At 36.1% G+C, this 22,401-nt stretch overlaps 1 protein-coding gene across 2 annotated transcripts; it reads right to left on the bottom strand.

Moving 5' to 3' along the window:
• Positions 1 to 192: 192 nt before the first annotated feature.
• Positions 193 to 22,032, bottom strand: lpcat3 (lysophosphatidylcholine acyltransferase 3). Of its 2 annotated transcripts, none has more exons than XM_059567621.1 (13): positions 21,826 to 22,032; positions 20,028 to 20,135; positions 17,772 to 17,881; positions 12,917 to 13,010; positions 11,869 to 11,906; positions 10,358 to 10,536; positions 9,490 to 9,598; positions 6,730 to 6,816; positions 5,141 to 5,307; positions 4,634 to 4,781; positions 2,791 to 2,946; positions 2,537 to 2,664; positions 193 to 1,454 (listed from the first exon to the last, which is right to left on the bottom strand). In XM_059567621.1, the coding sequence occupies exons 1-12, from the start codon at positions 21,908 to 21,910 to the stop codon at positions 2,545 to 2,547; spliced, it is 1,401 nt and encodes a 466-aa protein (XP_059423604.1). In that variant the 5' UTR covers positions 21,911 to 22,032; the 3' UTR covers positions 193 to 1,454; positions 2,537 to 2,544. The 2 variants fall into 2 exon arrangements, with proteins under 2 accessions (XP_059423604.1, XP_059423605.1); XM_059567622.1 differs by having other exon boundaries at positions 17,772 to 17,878; positions 21,826 to 22,029.
• Positions 22,033 to 22,401: the final 369 nt, after the last annotated feature.

The following is a 22,401-nucleotide window of genomic DNA, read 5'->3' as shown; positions in this document are numbered from 1 at the left end:
CCACACATTTACTTCCCACTTCGAGTTTGTAATGAATGTCATTTGTGAATGCGTTTTAACTCCTTTCTCTCAAAATCTGTGCCTCAGCTCTAGGGCCCAGACTGCAAGATGACGTCATATCGGCTCCCATTGCAGACAGATATAAAGCCCTGACCCAACACTTCAAAAACACCGGAACACACCAGAGCAGACTTTGTTCAAATCCAGCATTTTTAATGAGTATTACAAAAACGGTTTTGTTTAAAAGTAGTTGTTTCTCTCTCTTTCTCTCGCACTTTTTTTTACATTTGGTAGCAGTAATGCAGTAGTTGTTTCCAAAAAACAATTTTTACATCCATAAAATTTGCAACCACATGTATAAATATTATAAAACAACTTTTATGCTACAGTGAGCCTCTGCTTCCTTGAATTGAATCAAGGTGCGGGTTTTAGCCCTCACTGAAGAGTCATGTACATTTGTGCCAAGGATCTTCAATATGTCAAGTTATACAAAATTGATACGAAGGCAAATATGCACAGGAATTATTGAGAGCAGATCCTGATGTGTGATGAGAAATATGCACAAACACTTTTTAAGGATTTAACACAGCAATTTCTAATAGTGCCACTGGTGTGCACAATTTACTAAAATACTTATAATTTAAATACTCTGCTCTTAATAATACTGACACAGATTTACCACCATATTCATGATTCTAGCTAATAGTTTGTGCTCATACACTGGAAAAAAAAATGTTTTTAGAAAAATTGAGTGAATGAGAAAAGGTCAGATGGATGGACAGAAAGGGTTAAATGGAGTGAGAGGATGAGATGACAGAATGATGATCCTTTTATGATAGTTTCAAAAAAGCTATACAAAATGTAGTTACCATAAAACCCATTCTTAAAAAAAGAAGAGTCCCCATCGAAGTTGTCTGGTCACAAGAAGAAATGGTTATAAAAATGAAAAACATTCATTTGTAATGCCAGGCGATGCTCAGTCACTGCATTTTTTTTTAACATTTCATTGTCTTTTTAGGGTAAATGAGGTTGAAATATTCCTAGCAAAGGAAAATAAAACATCTAATTTGTTTCCATCTTTCAAATGCGTGCTTTGCTTCCCTTCTAAAAGTGCACACATGGCCTCAGCAACAGCCAAAGCCAGTTCTCTGATTAGACAGGAAACAGGAAATGAGATCATTACGAAGAATCGAGTGCAATGGTATGAGCAGACACAGTATAAATATAGTTATCCACCAAATATTCACAAATATTGAACCTCAAAAATGCTTGTATTTCTGCAGCTTTTAACCTTTTTCATTACAGTACACCCAAAGAATGCAAAAAACTTTCCAACGGACTAACATTTTTACACACACTTCAGTGCTGTATGTAAATAGAAATATATTACTAAAGGCCTTAAAATTTGTCCTCTTCAGGCGTTCTTTAAAAGTCACAGTTCACTTCAGTCAAACCTGTGTGAGAGAAAGAGGAAAAAAACTGATCATTTAACATCTTCGCACAGTCACATCTAAAGCACTTTCAGTAAGAGACTACTAAAGTATCTGCTTCTCAAATCCCCCCCAAAAAGTGGCGCAAACAGATAAACAGATGTTCTACAAAGACCTGGATGAATGAAACACTGCAGCAGAGCCAGTGAAAAATGCTTTGTGAGACAGAGGGATGATACACTTATCCTACTGGACTTAAACTGCTAATGATCACACAGATCCTAACTGAATCATCAGTCATGATCAAATGAAGTATGATTATGCTGATTATAAGTCCTTCTGGGAAGATACATGTTCGAAAGCCATTATTAAGATGTGGGGCACGGGTTCAAGTGATTTGCATCAGAAAAAAATAGCACACGGCAACTGCTTATTTCCCTTTTTTTTGTGCTAATGGAATTAAAGAAAGAATGAAATATGTGCATTATGTACATGATTGTCTTGCTCTTTTAGATATTTAATTTTATCTTAACTTCATCCAAACTACACAAAATATGCACAAACATAATTGTATTTTTGATTAAACATTGCATTTGAGGTTGGATAGAAGTTCAAGAATATTTGCAAGGTTTGGAAGAATTGTTTATGCTTTCGTTTACATTTTTTTAAAATGACAAGTTATGACTTTATGCACTATCAACATGCAGTAACATAGATAAAGTGATGTTCATTACCATTAAAAAGTTTGGGGTCATTTATAAATAATAATCAATGCCAAATAAATGCTTTTAAATTGATCAATGACTCCTGAAGAAAAAAAAAAACAATAGTTTTGACACAAATATGTTTTCAACATTAACAATAATAAATGTTTCATGAGCACCAAATCAGCACATAAGAATGATTTCTGCAATCTTTAGGATCATATTCAATAAATACCATATAAACTGGGCAAAGAATATTTTGAGTTTCCAACTTCTAATTACGTAACTGTGAAGGTGTTCATATAAGTTCTGACATGCCAGCATTAGATTCCACAGGAAAGAAAAGATGTGACACTCGGTGAGAACAGACAGGTGGTACAAAGAGAGAGCTGCTAAATTTACCATTTTAATTAATCCTCCTTTTTCTCATTGCCTCTTTTTCGAGGCACAAACACCTTGCGGAGGTATGGCAGGATGAGAAAGGCAATGAAGAAAAAGATGTGACCACAGAAATATATAGAGGAGTAAACCTGGAAAACAAAAACATTTCAAATGTAAATGACACTAGCATACACTTGGATGGATACAGGAGGTAAAGATCATAATCGTCCCACTTTCAACATCAGATTCATGATGCTGAGGAATAAGAAACAAACCTTGAGCCACTTGTCGTAAGTGAAGAGGCTGAATGGCACCAGAGGGTATCCCATAAACAGCCAGTGAATTAACTGCTGTACTACATATACAACTGGATACAGATGACTCTGAGCAATAGATGTCAGCAAAGGACTGTCCCGCACCAGTGACTCAGCCTGCAAAAATATTTACAAAACAGTTTTATTACTTTTAGTCACTTTCTATATATATATATATATACAGTATATATATATTTTTTTATTATTATTTATTATTTTATTTTTTTTGGTGTTCTCATTTGCCCCAATAGTAAAGGAAAACACAAACTATAGTGTTCAAAATTTACATTACTTTTATTTAAAATGAAAATATAAAAAAGCTGCTAGATTTACAATGCTGAAACACATCACTGTCTGTGAAAATGGTCCATTAACATTAACCTACATAGATTAATAAATGTTGCTTGCTTTACTCCTCTGTTAATTTCCCTGTATGAGCCTGTCACTCAGTTCCCATAAAAATGAAGTGAAAACACTTCGCTCTACTCACTCTGCACCGGTGGACACATACCACAAGTAAACAATCACAATGTTTCAATTTCACCTAGAGCCAGAGTTCACTGAACAATATTACATTTCAACTTGTTTTCTTTTTCTCCTGAGAAGGTAAATGATCGAGCTCTACCATCAGCATTCATAAAAAAATGTGTTTTGTCTCAGACAGGAAATGTCATTTGTAAATATTCCATCGACTTTCATTTAATGTCTACTGATGTCTCACATTTTCTGACGCAAGCAAAATTTATTATTTTCAAAACCAGACTACAGGGGTGAGATGCTTCCTCTTAAACTCACAGCTGTCTGCAACCTGTAAGATTGCGTTTTACAAGCAAACTACATGCAACAACTGCAACAGCCATTCGTAAGTACCATACTGTCATTGCCAGCTGAATCTCACCATCTGTTTCTATATTCAAAAATGAAGTTTAGTACCTCAATCACAATCTCAACTGGTGTCAATATGATAAAAAAAGAATTGAAATTAACACTTTTATTCAGGAAAAAATGCATAAAATTGATCAGTAAAGTGACAGTAAAGACACTTATAATGCTACAAATTATTACCATTTTAAATGCATGTTGTTCAACGAAGAATCCTGAATAAAAATGTGTCATGGTTTCCACAGAAATATTAATCAGCACAACCGTCTTCAACATTAAAAATAATAAATGTTTCTTGAGCAGCAAGTCAGCATATTAGAATCATTTCTGAAGGATCATTTACTCATTTAGCAGACGCTTTTATCCGAAGCGACTTACAGATGAGGACAGTGGAAGCAATCAAAAACAACAAAAAGAGCAATGATATATAAGCGCTATAACAAGTCTCAGTTAGGTTAACACAGTACATGTAGCATGGGATTTTAAATAATATAAATAAAAAGAAAACAGATAGAATAAAAAAAGAATAGAGCAAGCTAGTGTTAGAGATCTTTACACCTACACACACACACACACACACACACACACATACAATTGCATAATAAATGAAAAGAAAATAGAATACAAAAAGATTAGAACGGATAGAATTAGAATAGTGAGTGTTAAGAGGGTCAAATAAAGATGGAAGGATCATGTGACACTGAAGACTGAAGTAATGATGCTGAAAATTCAGCTTTTCCTTATAAAAATCCTTAATATAAATCCTTATAAATCCTTAAATTCTTAAGAGAGTTACTAATCTTCAGAGCTGTAAACTTTCAGATCTACCTTTGTTTGGCATGAAAGTATGTGACTCAAAGACTTCAGTCTTCTTGACTCTTAAAAAACGTCACGCCTGGTACAGCAAGGTTGCCATGGTTACCTGTCTCTCCACATTGACAATGATGAACTCCAAGGAGAAGCAGATGAGGTACCCTGAGTGCAAGCCGTGCCAGATCGCCAGGAATAACAATGTGAACATCTGAGATAACAACTTGTTACCCAAAAACCTCAGCCTCTTAAACACGTGCCTGTATTGAAGAACAAGGGTGGAAAGAAAAGAGAAATTAAGATAAAATCAATTGACACATACATTAAAAAAAAATTCTAATCATCCCCTTGAAATTATAAGGTTCTATCTGACATTTGTCAAAATGTAGTTATTCCCATACTGTTATTCTGTGACAACTTATTTACATTATTTGATAGATTTTTTTTTATGTTGTATACATTATGGGATTTTTATTTAAAAAACAATAAGGTTCTATCTACACAGTCGAATGGAATGCAAAAACTTTGAAGCTCAATATCTTAAAACTACTCGGAATGCAGATAGAACCTTATAATTCCAAGGGGATGTAATGTCAAATGTCTAAAAGCATGTTCATACCTGGCAACCCAAGCATTTGTGTTGATGTTGAAGGAATTGATGGTTCCTGTGAAGAGCGGTGTGGTCTCAAATAGCCACAGCCTCACATTTGCACAGGCATCCCATTGGTGCTCCCCTTTTTCGTTCTTCCCATTATAACCCAGCCCAGAGAGTATACAAACACCTTCCTAAGTATAAATAGATCAATATAAATATGAAAGAAATCTGCATTCAGTAGGTGCATCCCAAATCTCGTACTTCTGCACTATTCTATGATGCTTTCTAGTGTAAAGAGTGAGAGTAGTGCGTTCACACTGAAAATTCCAAAAGGAAAAAGTGCACTTAACCAAAAAATGAAGTGTGGAATGTTTAATTAAGCTTTAATTAAGTTGCAAAGAGGGAGGGGCTATAAGACTCGGATTATGAATGACAAATTAACCGTGTAAAATTCATACACCACATGGTTTAGTACATAAGCACAGTGTATAAGCGCATAGTGTATAGTGCGTCATTTTGGATGCAGTTAGTGATTTTGGTCAATGAAGTGCCACATATTTAGGGCCGTATTATTTATGCGAAGCGGAATTGTGGAATCCAGATATATAAAAAAAAAACGGAATTTGTCAAATTGTGAATGAATTAATCAAAAGTAGGTGATTACACTTAAATAAAATTGTGATATGGGCTAGTATCTGTATATATTAAGCCGCAAAACGACAGTTTAAATATGAATCCTGTATGTTCTGCGTCTATCTGTGAACGAATGGTGCAGACGCGCGGTTCAGTTTACTACACACACACTGAAGCACGTGTGATGCTCGCTGTGATTTCAGCATCTCCACCGTCTCTATAAATGAGGACATAAATACATGAACAACATCTCCAACTGCTCTAAGAGTCACTTCCTGGGCATTTTTTGTTTCATCGGAGTAAAAAATATCCTTATATCATACATGCACAGAATGGTAAATTTTGAATTTGGCAGAATTTGGTAACAATAAAACATACAGTGACTAAAAAATAAAACAGGGCCCTAAACATAAATTTTGTTAAACTTTTAATAAACTGATGTGAAATTATGTAAGTTTCATGATTTTAATTGGTTAGAAATTCAATTTAACCATTAATAAGGAGTCCAGAAAAATTTAAATTGAAAAAAATTGAATCCAGAAAAAATTAAACCGAATTTGGCAAATATTTAATGGATTTCATAGGGCCCCATGGTTATGACATATTGTACAGTCATACATAATAATGACATACAGACATTTTTTTGTTTGACTTGTTTGGGTCACTATTATCAAAGACCAATTCTAGAAAGGACTAAGGCATACTCATCACAATCTCTAGACAGTTTTAAGCCTGAAAACCTGCTCTACATCCCTTCAAGCTGAACGTGTGTGACTAGATTAGCACTTCTAGTAGTCAGATGCACGTTATTAACTAGAAAAAGAGGGCCACGTCTTGTTTAAAATTGTCCTTTTATACAGCTAACACTTCTCCAAGAAGATAATAAAGATATATTGACAGGGTTCACAGCTTGAATTGTAATGACTCAATTACCACAGGTCTGCTCTTATTCCGGGATCGTGGTTGCATTGTTTACTCACCGTGATTAGCCAGCAGCTGATGTACTTATACAGGTTTATTTTCATCCACAGTAGCATGTACACACACTTGTACCAGAATGGATGTGCCTGAATCACAGATTAAAACAAAGAATGAGATTAAATTTATCACTTCTGATGAATTATAAAAGGTCGAGGCTTATTTCATTTTGAACATGATTTTTGCCCCACAAAAACATTAAAAAAAATTTTTTTTCAATTTAATTTACGTCCATACAGGCCGGATTCACAAAAATCTTAAGAATTAACTTCATAAGATACATTCCAAGTGCAGATTTGGATGAAGTCTTAAACTTTTCAAATATTTACTTAAGAATCTTTATTTCTTAAGAGGACAATAACAGTCTTTGAGTCTTTCAGTTTTATCTGAATGTATGGTGGTTATTACCGAAAACTTTATAATCATAAGTTACTGACTCGATGAGATTTCTTCACTCAGTGTTGCGTTATTCTAATTTACCATGTATTCTGAATTGTTACTTTTAAAGGGGTCATCATATGATACAATTTCAAGTTTTTCCTTTCTCTTTGAAGTGTTACAAGCTGTTTGTGAATAGATATCCCTAAAGATGCAAAGACTAAAGTCTCAAACCCAAAGAGATATTCTTTATGAAAGTTAAGACTTGTCCACGCCCCACTAAAACAGCTCGTTCAAAAATGCCCCCACATGTCTATGTCACGATGTGGGAAGACTGGGGCAATTCCAACAGTCTAGCACTCACAGACTGTAAGTACATTTTTATATTTAAAGAATTTGCCACTGATGATTCAAATGTGAGTTTTGAGCAGTGTAGAGTAGCGCTTGTTGTTTGTCGTTTGTCTGATCACAAATGCAGACATGCTTTTATATTTACGCAGCTTGATACGGAATGCGTAAAAAGACAGTATAAGTCATTACAATCAGTAATTATGTCCCCACTGGATGCAAAAAATGCCTCGTTTGTAACGTTTTATTGGTTATACCTCATCACGCCGGGACATATGGCATCACACTATGGTAAGGGCCATAACATTTCTGTCACATGCTTGAGATATTCGGCCAATCACAACACACTAGATAGCTGGCCAATCACTTTTCTGACCAATAAGCTTTGTAAAAATCGATGCGTTTCTGAAAGACGGGGCACAGAGGAGAAACAATAATGTACAGTATGTGGAAAATAATGTATTTTTTTATCCTTAAACCACATAAACACATTTCATTACACCAAATACACACAAAAAAAATGTTCTTTTTAGCAACATCATATGACCCCTACAGCTCATTTCTATTGTGTCCTTTATCTATGTGTACGTGTGCGAGCTGCTAGAGTGAACGTGTCCTGTGTGTGGGCACTCTCATTGGTGCTGAATGATGATGTTGAAAGTTATGTAGTTGTAATTATAAAATGAAAGGGGTCATCGGATGCAAAATTCATAGTGCAACAGTCATCATTTACTCCCGACATCTGAGCCACTGAAGATGCAGTGGATTAAGTTAGTTTTTGAAGGAATTGCGGCCCCCGTTCTACATAAATGCGTCTATGTTCGCATGAATCACTCGTGATCCAGCCTCACTTCCAGAAGTACAAGGTATTTAATAAATCTTTTGGAATTTGCCTTTCCTAATAATGTGCTAGTTAGGCAAGTTCCACGGCTGAATGAGGCTAAAGATATCAGTCTCATGAAAACTACTCGGGACCCACGGAAGAGAGGGGTGGGGTAAGCAGAGCTCATTATCATTTAAAGGGGACATGGACTGAAACAGGTCTCTGTGAACAGATCTGTTTTTGACAGGGTAAAAAGGGTGCTGTTTTTCACTACCATTGAGAAATTTTAACCAAAGTATGTCATAGACTTTTCATTAAGACCCTAAACAATCATATCTGGGGGAAGTCGAGGCCTAGTGGTTAGAGAGTTTGACTCCTAACCCTAAGGTTGTGGGTTCAAGTCTCGGGCCGACAACACCATGACTTAGCTGCCCTTGAGCAAGCCCCTTTAAGATGTTATTTTAACTTTTTTAAAGATGATTCTTTTCAAGAACTAAAAACTTAAGAAATAGTTAAAAAATATTTTTTGTGAAAGTTATTCTCTTAAGTAAGGAAATAAGAAGCAAAAGGCAAATAGCAGTACTGTTGCATGAATCTGGCTCCTGATCAGTAAGCAAATAATTTCTTTGAGTGTCTGTAAAAAAGGGGTTTGAATATTGAAAATGAATAAGGATTTCAAAGAGTTGTTTGACACTCAGAATAACAAATGATTAAATTAGCAATTAAATATAATGATATTCTTATTGTACAAACGCAAAAATAAATTATTTAATATAATTTGGAAGACATTAACATTGTTTAGAATTCACAGCATTGGTTTTCTACTGAGTATTATAGCAGTGTTAAATCAATAAATGTTTTTTAGGTTCACTGTCTGAATGGTTGCTGAAATGTATTAAGTGACATTTGATAAGCTAAACAGATTAAATTAATACCACTGACTCATTTTCAACATTTTCCACTCTGTGTGTGAGCTCATTTTAACTCCCTCCTCCACAGAAGTCAAAATGCAACTATTTGACTTGCAGCAACTGTTTTCTATTTTCAAGAGTATATGCCAAGACTGTAACTGTTAGACTTTGAGCGCTCTCATTCAGACTGAGAGTTTGTGACATCAGGACAACACTGAAAAGATCCCAGAACAAGAACAAGTGACAGCTTACAAGATTCATGTACAATCCTGTTGATTTTGTGACTCTGTGTATTCACTTACCTCAAACTCATCTGTTAAGTAGTAGCTATCTGAGTAGTGTGGCCCACCTATTGCAAAGACTGATAGGGTGACCAGACCTAAACCGAATCGCTTCATTGCTGGAACCACACTGCAAGAGCAGGAAACATTTGTTAGATTAAATTTTTTATTTAACAGAGGACTATAATAATGGAAATAACTATTTATAATGGGCCTTAACAGTACTGGTTAAGTTAACAGTGTTGCCTAAACCTTGTTCACCCTGACAATAACTTGCATTTGTGACCAAACATATAATTCATTTTCAATTTCCAACAACAGTGACAATTGGGAGTCATGATACGTGTGTGCTGACAATTCAACAAATTTGAGAAAAGCTTAACTTTATGTTAAGATTAGAGACGCTATGTGGTGCCAATTGGAGCAAAGATGGATATTTTTCTGCATAATGTTACTGTGAGTTTTACTGTCCTCTGTTTTCCTATCTGCTTACATACAAAAAGTGCATTTTGACTGACTTTTCATGCACTGATAATCATTTATTTTTCTCATGATATGAGGCATTATACACTGCTCCATATCATATACATACAACAAAATACAGAATGTTCATTTTCAGCAAAAAAGAAAACTAATTTATTTGCACGAAAGAGCATCCAGTGTCTATATGAATGTCTATAGCTTAATGGACAGAGATACAATAGATCAGGCAAGTAAAAGTCACAAGACAGGAACTGTCCTTGTAATGAACAAATGAATCCTGCAAATAATTTCGGATTAAAAGTGTCCACTAAAAGAAGCTTATAAACAATGGTTTAAAGGAGGTAAAATCATTGGTTTGACAGAATCTGGTTGAGCTGGGATTGTTAGTAAAATTTTGTGCATTCACCTATTGGGTGGTTGTCCAGGAACATCAGACATCTCTCGAGACACCAGATGATGGTAGTTTTGCAGTGTAAACTGAGGCCCTACCAGGAAGCCTCCATAGAAGTATGAGAAACCAAAAACCTCCAACAAAGACGGTGTAGAGTTGAGGGCTGACTTCTTCTGGTCTGCACTCAGCTGAGACTGTTAGATAAAGAAAATGAGTCAGTGTATTAAAAGAGAGGGGCTGGGAAATTAGAAGATAACAGATATACACTAACATTTAAAACTCTGGGGTTGGTAAGATTGTTTTGTTTTGGTTTTGAAAGAAGTTTCTTATGCTCATTAAGGCAACATTAATTTCTATCAAAACAGTAAAAACTGTTGGACATTGTCAAAATAGTCCATGTGACATCAGTGGTTCAACTGTAATATTATGAAGCTACAATAATACTTTTTGAGCACAAAGAAAACAAAAATAACAACAATTTCTTTTTTTCTGTCAATCTTCAATATGTGTTCACAAGAGTATCATGACTGATGAACCACTGATGTCACATGGACTATTTTAAAGATGCCCTTACTACATTTCTGGGCCTTGAATGTGTCAGTTGTGTTGCTGTCTATGGAGGGTCAGAAAGCTCTTGGATTTCATCTAAAATATCTTAATTTGTGTCCTCAAGATGAACGAAGGTCTTGCGGGTTTGGAATGACATGAGGGTGAGTAATTAATGACAGAATTGAATTTTTTGGGTGGTACTATTTTCTTTTCTTTTTTTTTATCGTTGTACAGTAGTGTAAAAAAACAGTACAGCAGTGTAATTCAGACAGACTGTTCTCCAGAACTACTTATGCAAAAATAAGGGATTCATTACAGGCAAAATGCTTTCAATTTTGAATGTGCTATAGTCACGCTAGTGAACAAAGCAGAGTGTATGAACTCATGTGATATCATGTGTCTCATTTGACCAAATGTGACTCTACCATCTGTCTGATCATTTGTCACTGGATTACCTGTGATGGATGTTAATAATAGGTGTAACCAGGGTTTATTATCGGTCATCCAGTGATCTTTACACCCTCAATAAAACATTGCTTTAAGTGGAGTAAGAAACAGCTTTCTTGGGTGGCTACAGTAATTGGCACAGAGGAAGAGATCAACAGAGATATAACCACTTACACACCATCACAAGAAGAAGCCAACTGTGTTGAGCCACAGCTATTATAGACAGAGGTGTTTAATCTGAGCCACAGATGAGTTGACTGCAGTACAGAACTAACAGATGACACAATTAAATCTTGGGGAACTTTCACTACACTTCACCTTGCCAGGCATCATTACACTTATCCATTATGGTCATTTAGCTGAACGGCTGCTACACAACTGAAGAAGATACTTTGGGATTCCCCACCAGTTCCTCGTGCTCAAATCGTGCATAAACATGCAAAGATTGATGCAGGAAGAGGAAAAGGAGTGAGATAATGATAGGAAGACGATGTGTGGAAGTTAACAGCAGCTCATAAAGTCACACTCACTTGTTCTTTTCCACCATCATAATAATCAAGCGCTAAACCTGCAATGAGAAAATGAAATCATCATCATCATCATCGCTGGCATAACACGAGCTCTACCACTGACAGAGACGATCAGCTGTTAAGAAAAAACAAAAGGTGTTGCTGATCACATATTAGTGGTAATACATCTTTTAAATAATGGAAAATTACACTATGTAAGTGACAAAAAAATAAATAAAAATAACAAAAATGGTAATTACAAGAGCACACTAACAAAAAAGAAAAAGTAATAGTAAAATAGTAAAAAGTAATATATTTAAAATACATGAATAAATACTATATTTAGTTCAAATCTATTAACATATTTACTGACATAGCTCAATAAAAAATTATAATTAAACTTTATTTGGAGTACTACATGTGCACAATGCACACTATTAAGTCTAAAATGTGTTTTAATGTCACTACTGATGAAGATTTATGAGCTTTGAATAATATCAGTCTTTAAATGCTAAATATTTGCATAAGTGTATCTGAAGTATACTTGCAATAGTTTCACTTCAGCACAATCAAATATATCTTTAGTTGGACTTCAGCACTACATCTGCAAAATTAGCAAAATTAGTTGTTAGAATTTAGCAGACTTTAAGTATACCAGTTTAGTATACTAAAAGTACAACTGCAGGGTATTTTATTAAGTACATAAATATGCAAATGTCTTTGTAGTATACTTAGAATAAAATAAATGTATTTCCAATACATTTTAGCATACTTATTTTTCCCTAGGGTTATCTGCCAATATATTTTTGATTTATTTTTTGGGTGGATATTTTTTTGGCATGTTTGTATCTTCTTCCTCCATTTTACATTTCCTTTCCGTTATCTAACAGTTACTTAAAGTAACAATTATTCATACTATATTATTGTATCAATATATTTTGTAAGTGTTTGTAACCATATGTGGATTCACCTTTCTGTGTCTTGTGATAAATAGTTAAAAAGAATCAATTTGGAAATATATCAGTTCTGAGGAGTAACAGATAAGGAAGATTAAAAGCAGGTATCATACCGATGAGTTTGAGCGTGAGGACACAGTGAGGCATGGTCCATTTAATATCATACTCCTCTGTAGCTGTGAAGTAATAACCCATCAACAGATATATCTGCCACACAAAAAAAAACAAAAACAAAAAAAAAAAAAACAAACAAACAAAAAAACAAAAAACACCCTCAGGATCTATTGAGATTGACTTTAATGTTTAATGTCTGGGGTCAAAGCTACGCAAAATATATACATGTTAAAGGTGCTGTATGTAGAATTGACATTGAATGGTTGAAATAGGTATTGCAGTCCAAATTCAAAATATTAGGGATGTTTTTTTGTCACCCAGCCCCTCCTCTATGGAGGATGAGACCTGCATAAACAATAAATAAATCCAAGTGGGTATAACTGCAGACCGGAGATCTCCAAAATTGGGTGTGAACTCCAAAAGTGGACAGAACCTCCAAATTGGGTTGGGGTCTCCTTTCGCAAAGACTTTAACCATTGGCTGTGGCTTCAGCCAATTGTTACTGACTTACAGTTCAAAATAAAACTTTATAAGTTAAACATTGTTTCTAGTTTATCTAAAATAAAATATGTTATATAAATAAATACTCTCCATGAGTGCAAAGCCCAAAGCCTGTGGCCAGTGGTGTTTGGACCCAAGTCCGAACCTCTGCTTCATGATGTAAACGGGAATCACTCAGGAGCTGTCCCAGTGGAGGGTAAAGATTTTACTCTATCGTTTTAATCCAAGCAACGGGGCCGTCCCGGGGGAAGGAAATCCGCAGGCTAGGAGGGGGTAGTGATGCTGGGTGTAACTAAAAATTAGTGCCATTGTCCGGTGAGTCGCATATTGCATAATCTTGTAAATTACTGTTTATCTCCTGAACTGCAACTTTCTTTACCAAGCTATTCAGCGTCAATCCCGCCATTTAGTCAATTTCACCGGTTAAGGTAAGGTGTGGGGTAGGTTTAGGGGTTAGCATTTTTTTTGCATAGTGAAGGAAACACTTTAACTGACACAACCAATAAAAATTTCAGAATCAGCTGTGGGGCGGAGTTTGCACTGAAGTGGATTGGGGGAAAAATTGGCATTCGTGTCATGCGCCTGTCTGTCGAGGAATGGGAGGAAGCCACACCCTATTTTGGAGCTCCCGCCCGCCCCTATTTGGAGATCTCCAGAGAATGGTATATCTGCAGACCGGAGACCTCCAAATAGGGGCGGGAACTCCAAAACGGGGCGGGAGCTCCAAAATAGGGCGTGGCTTCTTCCCATTGACAGACAGGTGCATGACACAAATGCACAATCTTCCCCCAATCCACTTCAGTGCAAACTCCGCCCCACAGCTGATTCTGAAGTTTTTATTGGTTGTGTCAGTTAAAGTGTTTCTTGAAATATGCAACAAAAAATGCTAACCCCTAAACCTACCCCACACCTTACCTTAACCGGTGAAATTGACTGAATGGCGGGATTGGCGCTGAATAGCTTGGAAAAGAAAGTTGCAGTTCATGACATAAACAGTTAATAAGATCAAGCGGTATGAGACTCACCAGACAATGGCAATTTTTTAGTTACACCCAGCATCACTACCCCCTCCTAGCCTGCGGATTTCGTGCCCCGGGACGGCCCCGTTGCTTGGATAAAAAACGATAGAGTAAAATCTTTACCCTCCAATGGGACAGCTCCTGAGTGATTCCCGTTTACATCATGAAGCAGAGGTTCGGACTTGGGTCCAAACACCACTGGCCACAGGCTTTGGGCTCTGCACTATTGGAAAATATTTATTTATATTGCATATTTTATTTTAGATGAACTAGAAACAATGTTTAATTAATAAAGTTTTATTTTGAAATGTAAGTCAGTAACAACTGGCTGAAGCCACAGCCAGTGGTGAAAGTCTTTGCGAAAGGAGACCCCGCCCAATTTTCGAGGTTCTACCCACTTTTGGAGTTCACGCCCCTTTTTGGAGATCTCTGGTCTGCAGTTATACCCACTTGGATCTCCAGGCTGCAGTTTTACCCTTCTCAATAAATGTGGGTATAAATACACTTATTCTTGTTTAAATAAATATATAAATAAATGTGATGAAATTAGCCAAATAAATTAAATAAATTGGTGGGCAAATGGGAAATGCTTAAGGAAATTACAAACTCATCCTAACTCTATTCTTTTAACTGCTCATTTACTTCTGAATGTAGTTTCACATTTATCAAACCCTCTGTACAACATGCTTATGGGAGGGTGTCAACCATGGACTTGATCGGTCGTGTCATAGCTGGGGGAATGGCTTTCCCTCTGACAGGAAATGCAAGTAAATCCAGTATTGCCTACGTAAAGTCACTTTTGCTGAGAGACAGAGCAGAGGAAGATACATAGAAAAACTGAGCCGTATTGTATATTTTAATAAAAAAATCTAAAAGGTGTGCAATATATTTGACAATAACATGAACACTTTATAGTTGGTTTTGTGATTAGGAGTAATTCTCCTCAAATTCTATTGAGCTTTAAATTATGATATATTTTGTGCTTGAGCCCATTCGGTAGTGAAATAAAGCATATTTATATATAATTTGATAGTTTATTAGAATAAATAATAAAAATCTATAAAGTGTGCATTATAATTAAGACCTATATGAACACTTTACAGTTGTTTGTGTTACTTTAAGTCATCCTCCTCAAATGCTATTGAAGTGAGAAAAGTGTATACCAATGTTGTATGTAACTTTAGAGACGGTCCCTTGTGAATGTCGAATGTCAGGATACAACATCTGGCCGTTCCGTTGGGTCGCTTGTAAAGTCACAGATACTGTACGGACAATACAGCTCAGTTTTTCTATGTATCTTGCTCTGCTCTGTCTCTAGCAAAAGTGACTTTACGTAGGCTATACTGGATTTACTTGCATTTCCTGTCAGAGGGAAAGCCACGCCCCCAGCTATGACACGACTGATCAAGTCCATGGTTGACACCCTATCATTAGCATATTACACAGAGGGAAAATAAATGTGAAACTACATTTAGAAGTAAATGAGCGATTAAAAGAAAAGAGTTCGAATGAATTTAGCATTTCCTTAAAGGTCCCGTTCTTCGTGATCCCATGTTTTAAACTTTAGTTAGTGTGTAATGTTGTTGTTAGAGTATAAATAATATCTGTAAAAAGCTATAAACTTATGATAAAGCTCAAAGTTCAATGCCACGCGAGATATTTTATTTAACAGAATTCACCTACATCGAATGGCCCATTTGGACTACATCCCTCTACTTCCTGCAGTAATGACGTCACTAGAACCGTTTTTTTGATTAACCTCCGCCCACAGGAACACACAAAAAAGGGGGCGTGGTCTTGTTGCGCTTTCACGGAGGAAGAGTTGCGTTTGAAGAGTGTGTTTGTCGGCATTTCGTCGAAACGCTGTTATTTTCATCCCGGAGTCCCATCATCTTTGTTTGGGCTTCCCAGGGACGCTGTACTTCGAGATTAATGGTTACAATTTATGTTTAACTCGGTTCCCGAAAAATTATAATCCACATGTAAAACTATGTGCAGCACATTTTGCTGAGGACAGCTTCGTCATTCTCAATCAGTTAAATGCTGGATTCGCACAAAGATTATTCTTGAAAGATGGAGTAGTTCCCTCTTTGTCTGGAGAAGGCGTTGTTTATGGACCACAACCGGTAAGTGCATTTTATTATTTAAGTTGGTGCGTTTAACAGTTTCTGTAACTTATTACACAAAGGGCAACGCTGTTTAGCTTTGTTAACTAGATGTTAGGGCTGTGCAAAAAATCAAATGTGATTTTCATGCGCATCTCGTCAGTAAAAACGCTCCTGTGATTATAAGTACATCTCCAGCACATGCTCCTGCCCACTTGCTTCTCAAAACTACTCCAAAACTAGCCCAATCGCGTTTCCAGGAGGGCCGCGTGCGCTCAGCTGCTGTCGAATCACAACACAGGCACCGCTGGCACAATCAGAACTCGTTACGTATTTCTGAAGGAGGGACTTCATAGAACAAGGAAGACATCAGCCCGTTTTTATGACAGTGAAAACAGCGGTATACAGATAGGTGAATTGTGTGAAAAATACTGTTTTTTTTTACATATGAAACATGAACACGTTATATTGCACACTGTAAACACAATCAAAGCTTCAAAAAAAGCATGAAAAACGGGACCTTTAAACATTTGCCCACCAATTTATTTAATTTATTTGGCAACTTTCATCACACGTTTAATTATTTATATTTGCATTTAAACAAGAATACATGTATTTAAAGTTTACACACATTTATTTATTTATTAGCATATTTATTTATCGTTTTTGCAGGTTTCATTCCCCATACTCTCTCCTCCTCACACTTGCACGTTGCCAGATTGACTAAACCAAAAGGAATGAGCGCCCTTGACAATCAATTAAATAAAATGCGTTGTGTTTTCTGCCAAATGGCAACCCGGGATGATGAAATACAATTCGGTAAACTGGCAGTGGACGGGTTTCACAAACCAAAACAGAGACCGACATTCCGGCCCGGAACACATTTTCAAAGGAGAATAACTGACTGTAGCATTGTTTTCAGATAAACAAGTATGTTAACTTGTTTCTTAAATATATGCAAACATATTATGGTACTTTTATGCTTTAGTCAAAAACTTACATACAGCACCTTTAACTTTTATAATTAAGCTCTTATTTTCTCTTCACATTCTTTTAGGTTGTTCTGACCTAATCAGAACTCAGTTGGCACATATTTGATAAATGGTCCAAAAGGGCACTGATAAGTTTGCAACATTTCATGCATGAGATCATGTCATGAGCGCAAGAACAGATAAAGAGATATGTGTGTGTGTGTGTGTGTGTGTGTGTGTGTGTGTGTGTGGTCTCACCATCTGAAAGATAAAGCTACTCAAAACGCATGTGACTGTCCTTCCCATCATCCTCAGCAACAAGAACTGAATGACTATGCATAAGAAGGAGTGACAGACCTGAGACCCTGAGAGAAGGACATAGAGATGGTGTTATTGCATTCCAGTGCTACCTGACCATGAGATAACAATGAAACACTTTATCAGCATTATGAAGAATCAAAATGAAACCGAATACTTCATCCAAAATGACAGTTCTGTTAACATTTACTCAACCTTATGTCATTTCAAACCAGTATGATTTTTCTTTCTTCTGTGGAACAGAAAAAGTTGATGTATTTATTTAACGGGTGATGACCTTTATGAAGGTCTCTCCGTTTTCCATATATGAAATTGAAAGTGTACATACGTCAAACTCCAAAATACCAAAAACGCTATTAAAAGTATAAGAAAAGTGATATTTTCTATGTCTATGAAAGTGCACTATTCTACATTTTCGGAAATATTACACAAGATACAGACCAAAATGTTTTATTTATTCACTGACAAATAAAATACGGCAACTTTGACAGTAATGAGATTTGTTCATGAGACACGCGAGAATGGTCTTTAATGTAATATTTTCAAAGACTCAATGACTTTTTTTAAACATTGTAGATCAATGAAAATTGAGGGGAAGATCATCAGTTAAAAACTACACAATGTTTGGCATTTATCGCGCAAAAATGAGATCATGAAATCATGAGCTCGCCATGCAGTCCTAAACTCAGACTGAAATATAGTGCACAAGCTGTATGGACTACATTCAGGATACTTATTTATTTATTACATTTTGAAGACTGTGAGGCCCAGTTTTCCATTCACATTCATTATATGGAAGAAAAGTAAAACGATGCTTTGACATTCTTCAAAAAACTTTCTTTTGCGTTCTTTTGAAGAAAAATCTTATGAGTTTGTAACAACATGACTGTAAGTGAATGACGCTGAGAAAGAGAAAACTGTCATTTTTGTCTGAACTATCCCTTCAAAAAATTGACATAAAGAGAGAATTATTTTAAACAAGTCAGAGAGAAAACACAAAGTGAAAGATCTCAGGTAAAGACAGACCTGCTGTTAGATCCGAATGCAGCACAAAGAAATCAAATACACAGAGTACAAGCACAAGTTAATTTTCACATTTCCCAACACAACACTCATCGGTTTTCGTTAGCTTGCTTTTTTAACCTGCCACTCATATTCTCATTAACTACATTCTGACCACCAGAGGTTATCGCCATGGCAACAAAACCTCATGGCACTGTGTCACAATCTTCTTTATGTCAAAGCCACAGTCACCAGGAAATCATTACCACAGACTGCAGAGCAGTTAGTCAGGATACCCTTCATTTTGCCTCCATTATTCTCAAGGACTAAAGAGTCAGTAACTTTACAGAGCAGAGCTCTACCTTCAGTATTCAAGAAAGTGACAAATTCAGTTAAATCAAGAGGAAATCCGGCAGGGGACAAAGCCACTTCATCTTCGGACATCTAGCAAGACTTTTACATTGCTACAAAAATATCAAGTTTCATATAAAATGCTGTTCTTTTTGAACATTATATATTCATTAAAGAATCCTGATCAAATAAATTCAGCCTTGATGAATATAAGACTTCTTTCAAAAAACATAACAAAAAACATTAAAAGCCCAAAACTTTTAAACAGTAGCAATACGGTTTAAATTTTAGAAACATTTTCAAGTCAGGAAATATTGAAAAATATCCGCTTAAGATCATATTTTTGACACAATCAACCGCATGGGGGGGGGGTCTGAAACAGAACTATGATATTACATAATTAATCTTCCCTTTTAAAACTCCTATTCAGTGAGAATGATTTGAACTTTTGTACAAATTAGCAGATTGTATCTGAGAAGATGATTGCGGCGAAAAAAGAACCCGCTGTGATGTTGTTCAGTTTTGAGATTGCTCAAGCCTTAAGTGTGTCATATAAGATAAGAATCAAATGTGTGTGAACAGAGCAAGTTCAGGATTAGGGAAAGCAGGGGAACCTGAACTACAGTAAAACCGCTCCAGTCTAAATATGGACCAACAGCCACTAACTGCTAGTCGACGAGCCCGGCCATAGATCATAAGACTGACATCAGTGTAATCATGACCAGTAGTGTGCTGCTAAAAAAAAACCTATTAGGTCTATCTTAAATGTGTTACAGTTGTGAGGACACTAGTTATCAGATCTTTCAGTTCTTCACTCTTTCCCTGCTTCTTTCTCTCTCTCACCAAAATTAAACGTGGCCAGTGCCAACCCGGAGAATGTGTGGAAGAGATGAACAACTGTTGCAGATTGATGAAAGAAAAACCACCGGTACACCAGTGCAAAGGGATAACCTACAGGGAAAACAGAAAGAAACAGATTAGGCACAAGATGTGATGCAGCTGTAGACAAATGCTGCCTGCACCCTAACAGTCAAGTCAGCATGCATCGTGGCACAAAACAATTGTCTTCTGAGGGCGCGACACAACAGAGAAAGCTTTAACATAGCATTTGACGGACTGGAATGTGAAAGGGTGTGACCAGTTAAAACTTAAGTGAGAATATGAAAAGAGGATTTCTGAAAGCTCAACTGAAAAGTTAAAAATTAAGGATGTGCCAGTATTAAAATGATGAATGACACTGACAAGTTGATGATTATATTCTTATGTTATTGGGAGCATTGCGTGACCGATATTAAGATTCTATAATATTTTGTCTGAAAATGACAAACAATACAAAAATGCTAGAAATATGGTTAAATACAACAGGTAAAGTTAGGCTTCACAGTATTATAATGTACAGTATGATAAGAGGAATATTCTCGTTATGTAAAAAAATACATTTAACATAAATTAGCTTTTGTTTGTTTATGTTGTCATTTTGTGTTTTTCTTATTTTTAATATTTCTATTTAGCTCTATTTTAGCTCTATTTATTTTAGTTTTATTAGTAATTGTGCAGCACTTCAACCAACTGGTTTTATTTCAATTAGTTTCCAATTCATTTTTAATTTAATTGAATTTTTTTATGTTTTTAACAGTTGTAGTTTTATTCAACAATAACAACTCTGTTTTAAGTTTGCATTAGATGGTAATCTAAATGGAAATATACATTGTGCATCCCGGGTAAAGGTTAAAATATTTGAAACTCTATGGCTGTTCATTTTTTTCTTAGTGTATTATGCTATTCTCATTTTTCAGCGTTCTCTGATGCCTTTTAACTATAGGAAGTCTTCATTCTCTGACATAGTTCTGCATTTCAGTTTTGCCATACATGCATAAATATTAAAACAATTCAGTATTTCATTCAGTACAGATTTACAATAGAAATTTACTCAAAGGTATAAAGCAAAAAAAGCCCTGGAAAATCTGCAAAGATTTAATAGGCATCATTCTGATGCTAGATACAAACTGTTACAATTTCATAGACACTTTACACATTATAGACACATTTAACACATAGTAAAGTAACAGTCTTTGTACTGAAATCATGCATATGGTCAAACAGAGTCTAGCTGCCCCAGATCTCATTCATCTGGTTGAAGTGGTTAAGCAGTCCACTGCAATGCACCTGAACAAAGTAAAAATCTTCCTGCTATCTGTTCTCACACTCCTATTCTTATCAACCTGTAACCTGATAGCAGGAAACACAACTTCATTTGCATTGAAAGGTTACAACTAACTGTTGGTCAAACAACCACAATTCAGTAGCAAAATATAAAGACAGCTGTCAGACGAAGCTCTCACGAGACTGGAAACACTTTTTGTCCGAGCATTCCTGGCAGTTGTGTGCAGTTAACCATGAAATCTCGCCTGGCTTGTAGGTCACCCTTGTCGACCTTTGATTTTGACTGGTGTGAATGGAGAGTTGTTGTTGCAGTAGGAGTGTTTTTAGTTCTGATGGGAACAACGTGGACAGCTGTGTGACTTAAGCACACTTCTAGTACAACTACATAACTGTCCACTTTTTATAATGACTCCTAACGACACGCATTATAAACACACAGCAGGGTCTAAATAATCTCTCTTGTGCGCCGTTCACTTACCTAATAAGATTGACAGAATCAATCGAACCGCCGGTTCGGGTGAACGTAAATATTCGGCTAATTTCTCCATGAAGGGAGCCGCCATCTTTAGTGTGGGCGGAAGTATCTGCGGTTGGGCTTCAGTGAGTGTGTGGAGCTCGTGAGATCTCCACGCGCCCTTTAACTCCGTCCAGCTACTCCTCCTCTCGCCACCTCTCACACCATTCAGTCAGCCTTTACTTTCATCTTTCGCAAACGCCTTGCGCAATATTTGTGCCATTTCGGTTCAAAGAACCTAAATGAAATGGGGTTGAAATAGTTCACTCAGAATCATGGAAACGTTATTAATCAGTGACACACACATCAAATGCTAAGGATGATATGCATATAATAAACTGAAGTCCTGATTACTAATTTTTAAAATGAAGATCGTCATGAAATAAATATAAATCAGCGTCACATTACTGTCCTCTAGTGTTTGTTAAAGCAAACAGGAATCGTAATTTTTGGCTTCACTAACCCTGTCTCTTTTGCTCCGTATGCTGCTAGGGATTTTTTTTGTTTCCAGCTCAAGGTTTTGCATTTCTCTATATGTTT

The sequence above is a fragment of the Carassius carassius genome, chromosome 15, assembly GCF_963082965.1.
Source record: "Carassius carassius chromosome 15, fCarCar2.1, whole genome shotgun sequence".
Taxonomy (NCBI): domain Eukaryota; kingdom Metazoa; phylum Chordata; class Actinopteri; order Cypriniformes; family Cyprinidae; genus Carassius; species Carassius carassius.
Note: the sequence above shows the minus strand (reverse complement) of the source record. Positions and strands in the feature narration are given on the sequence as shown.

Coding starts and splice junctions, on each gene's coding strand:
- lpcat3 (XM_059567621.1), bottom strand. CDS start 21,910: ATGGCGGCTCCCTTCATGGAGAAATTAGCCGAATATTTACGTTCACCC. Junction 11,907..12,916: donor CCTCACGCTCAAACTCATCG/GTATGATACCTG, acceptor TTCTCATTGCAG/GTTTAGCGCTTGATTATTAT. Junction 9,599..10,357: donor CCTGGACAACCACCCAATAG/GTGAATGCACAA, acceptor CTGCTCTTGCAG/TGTGGTTCCAGCAATGAAGC.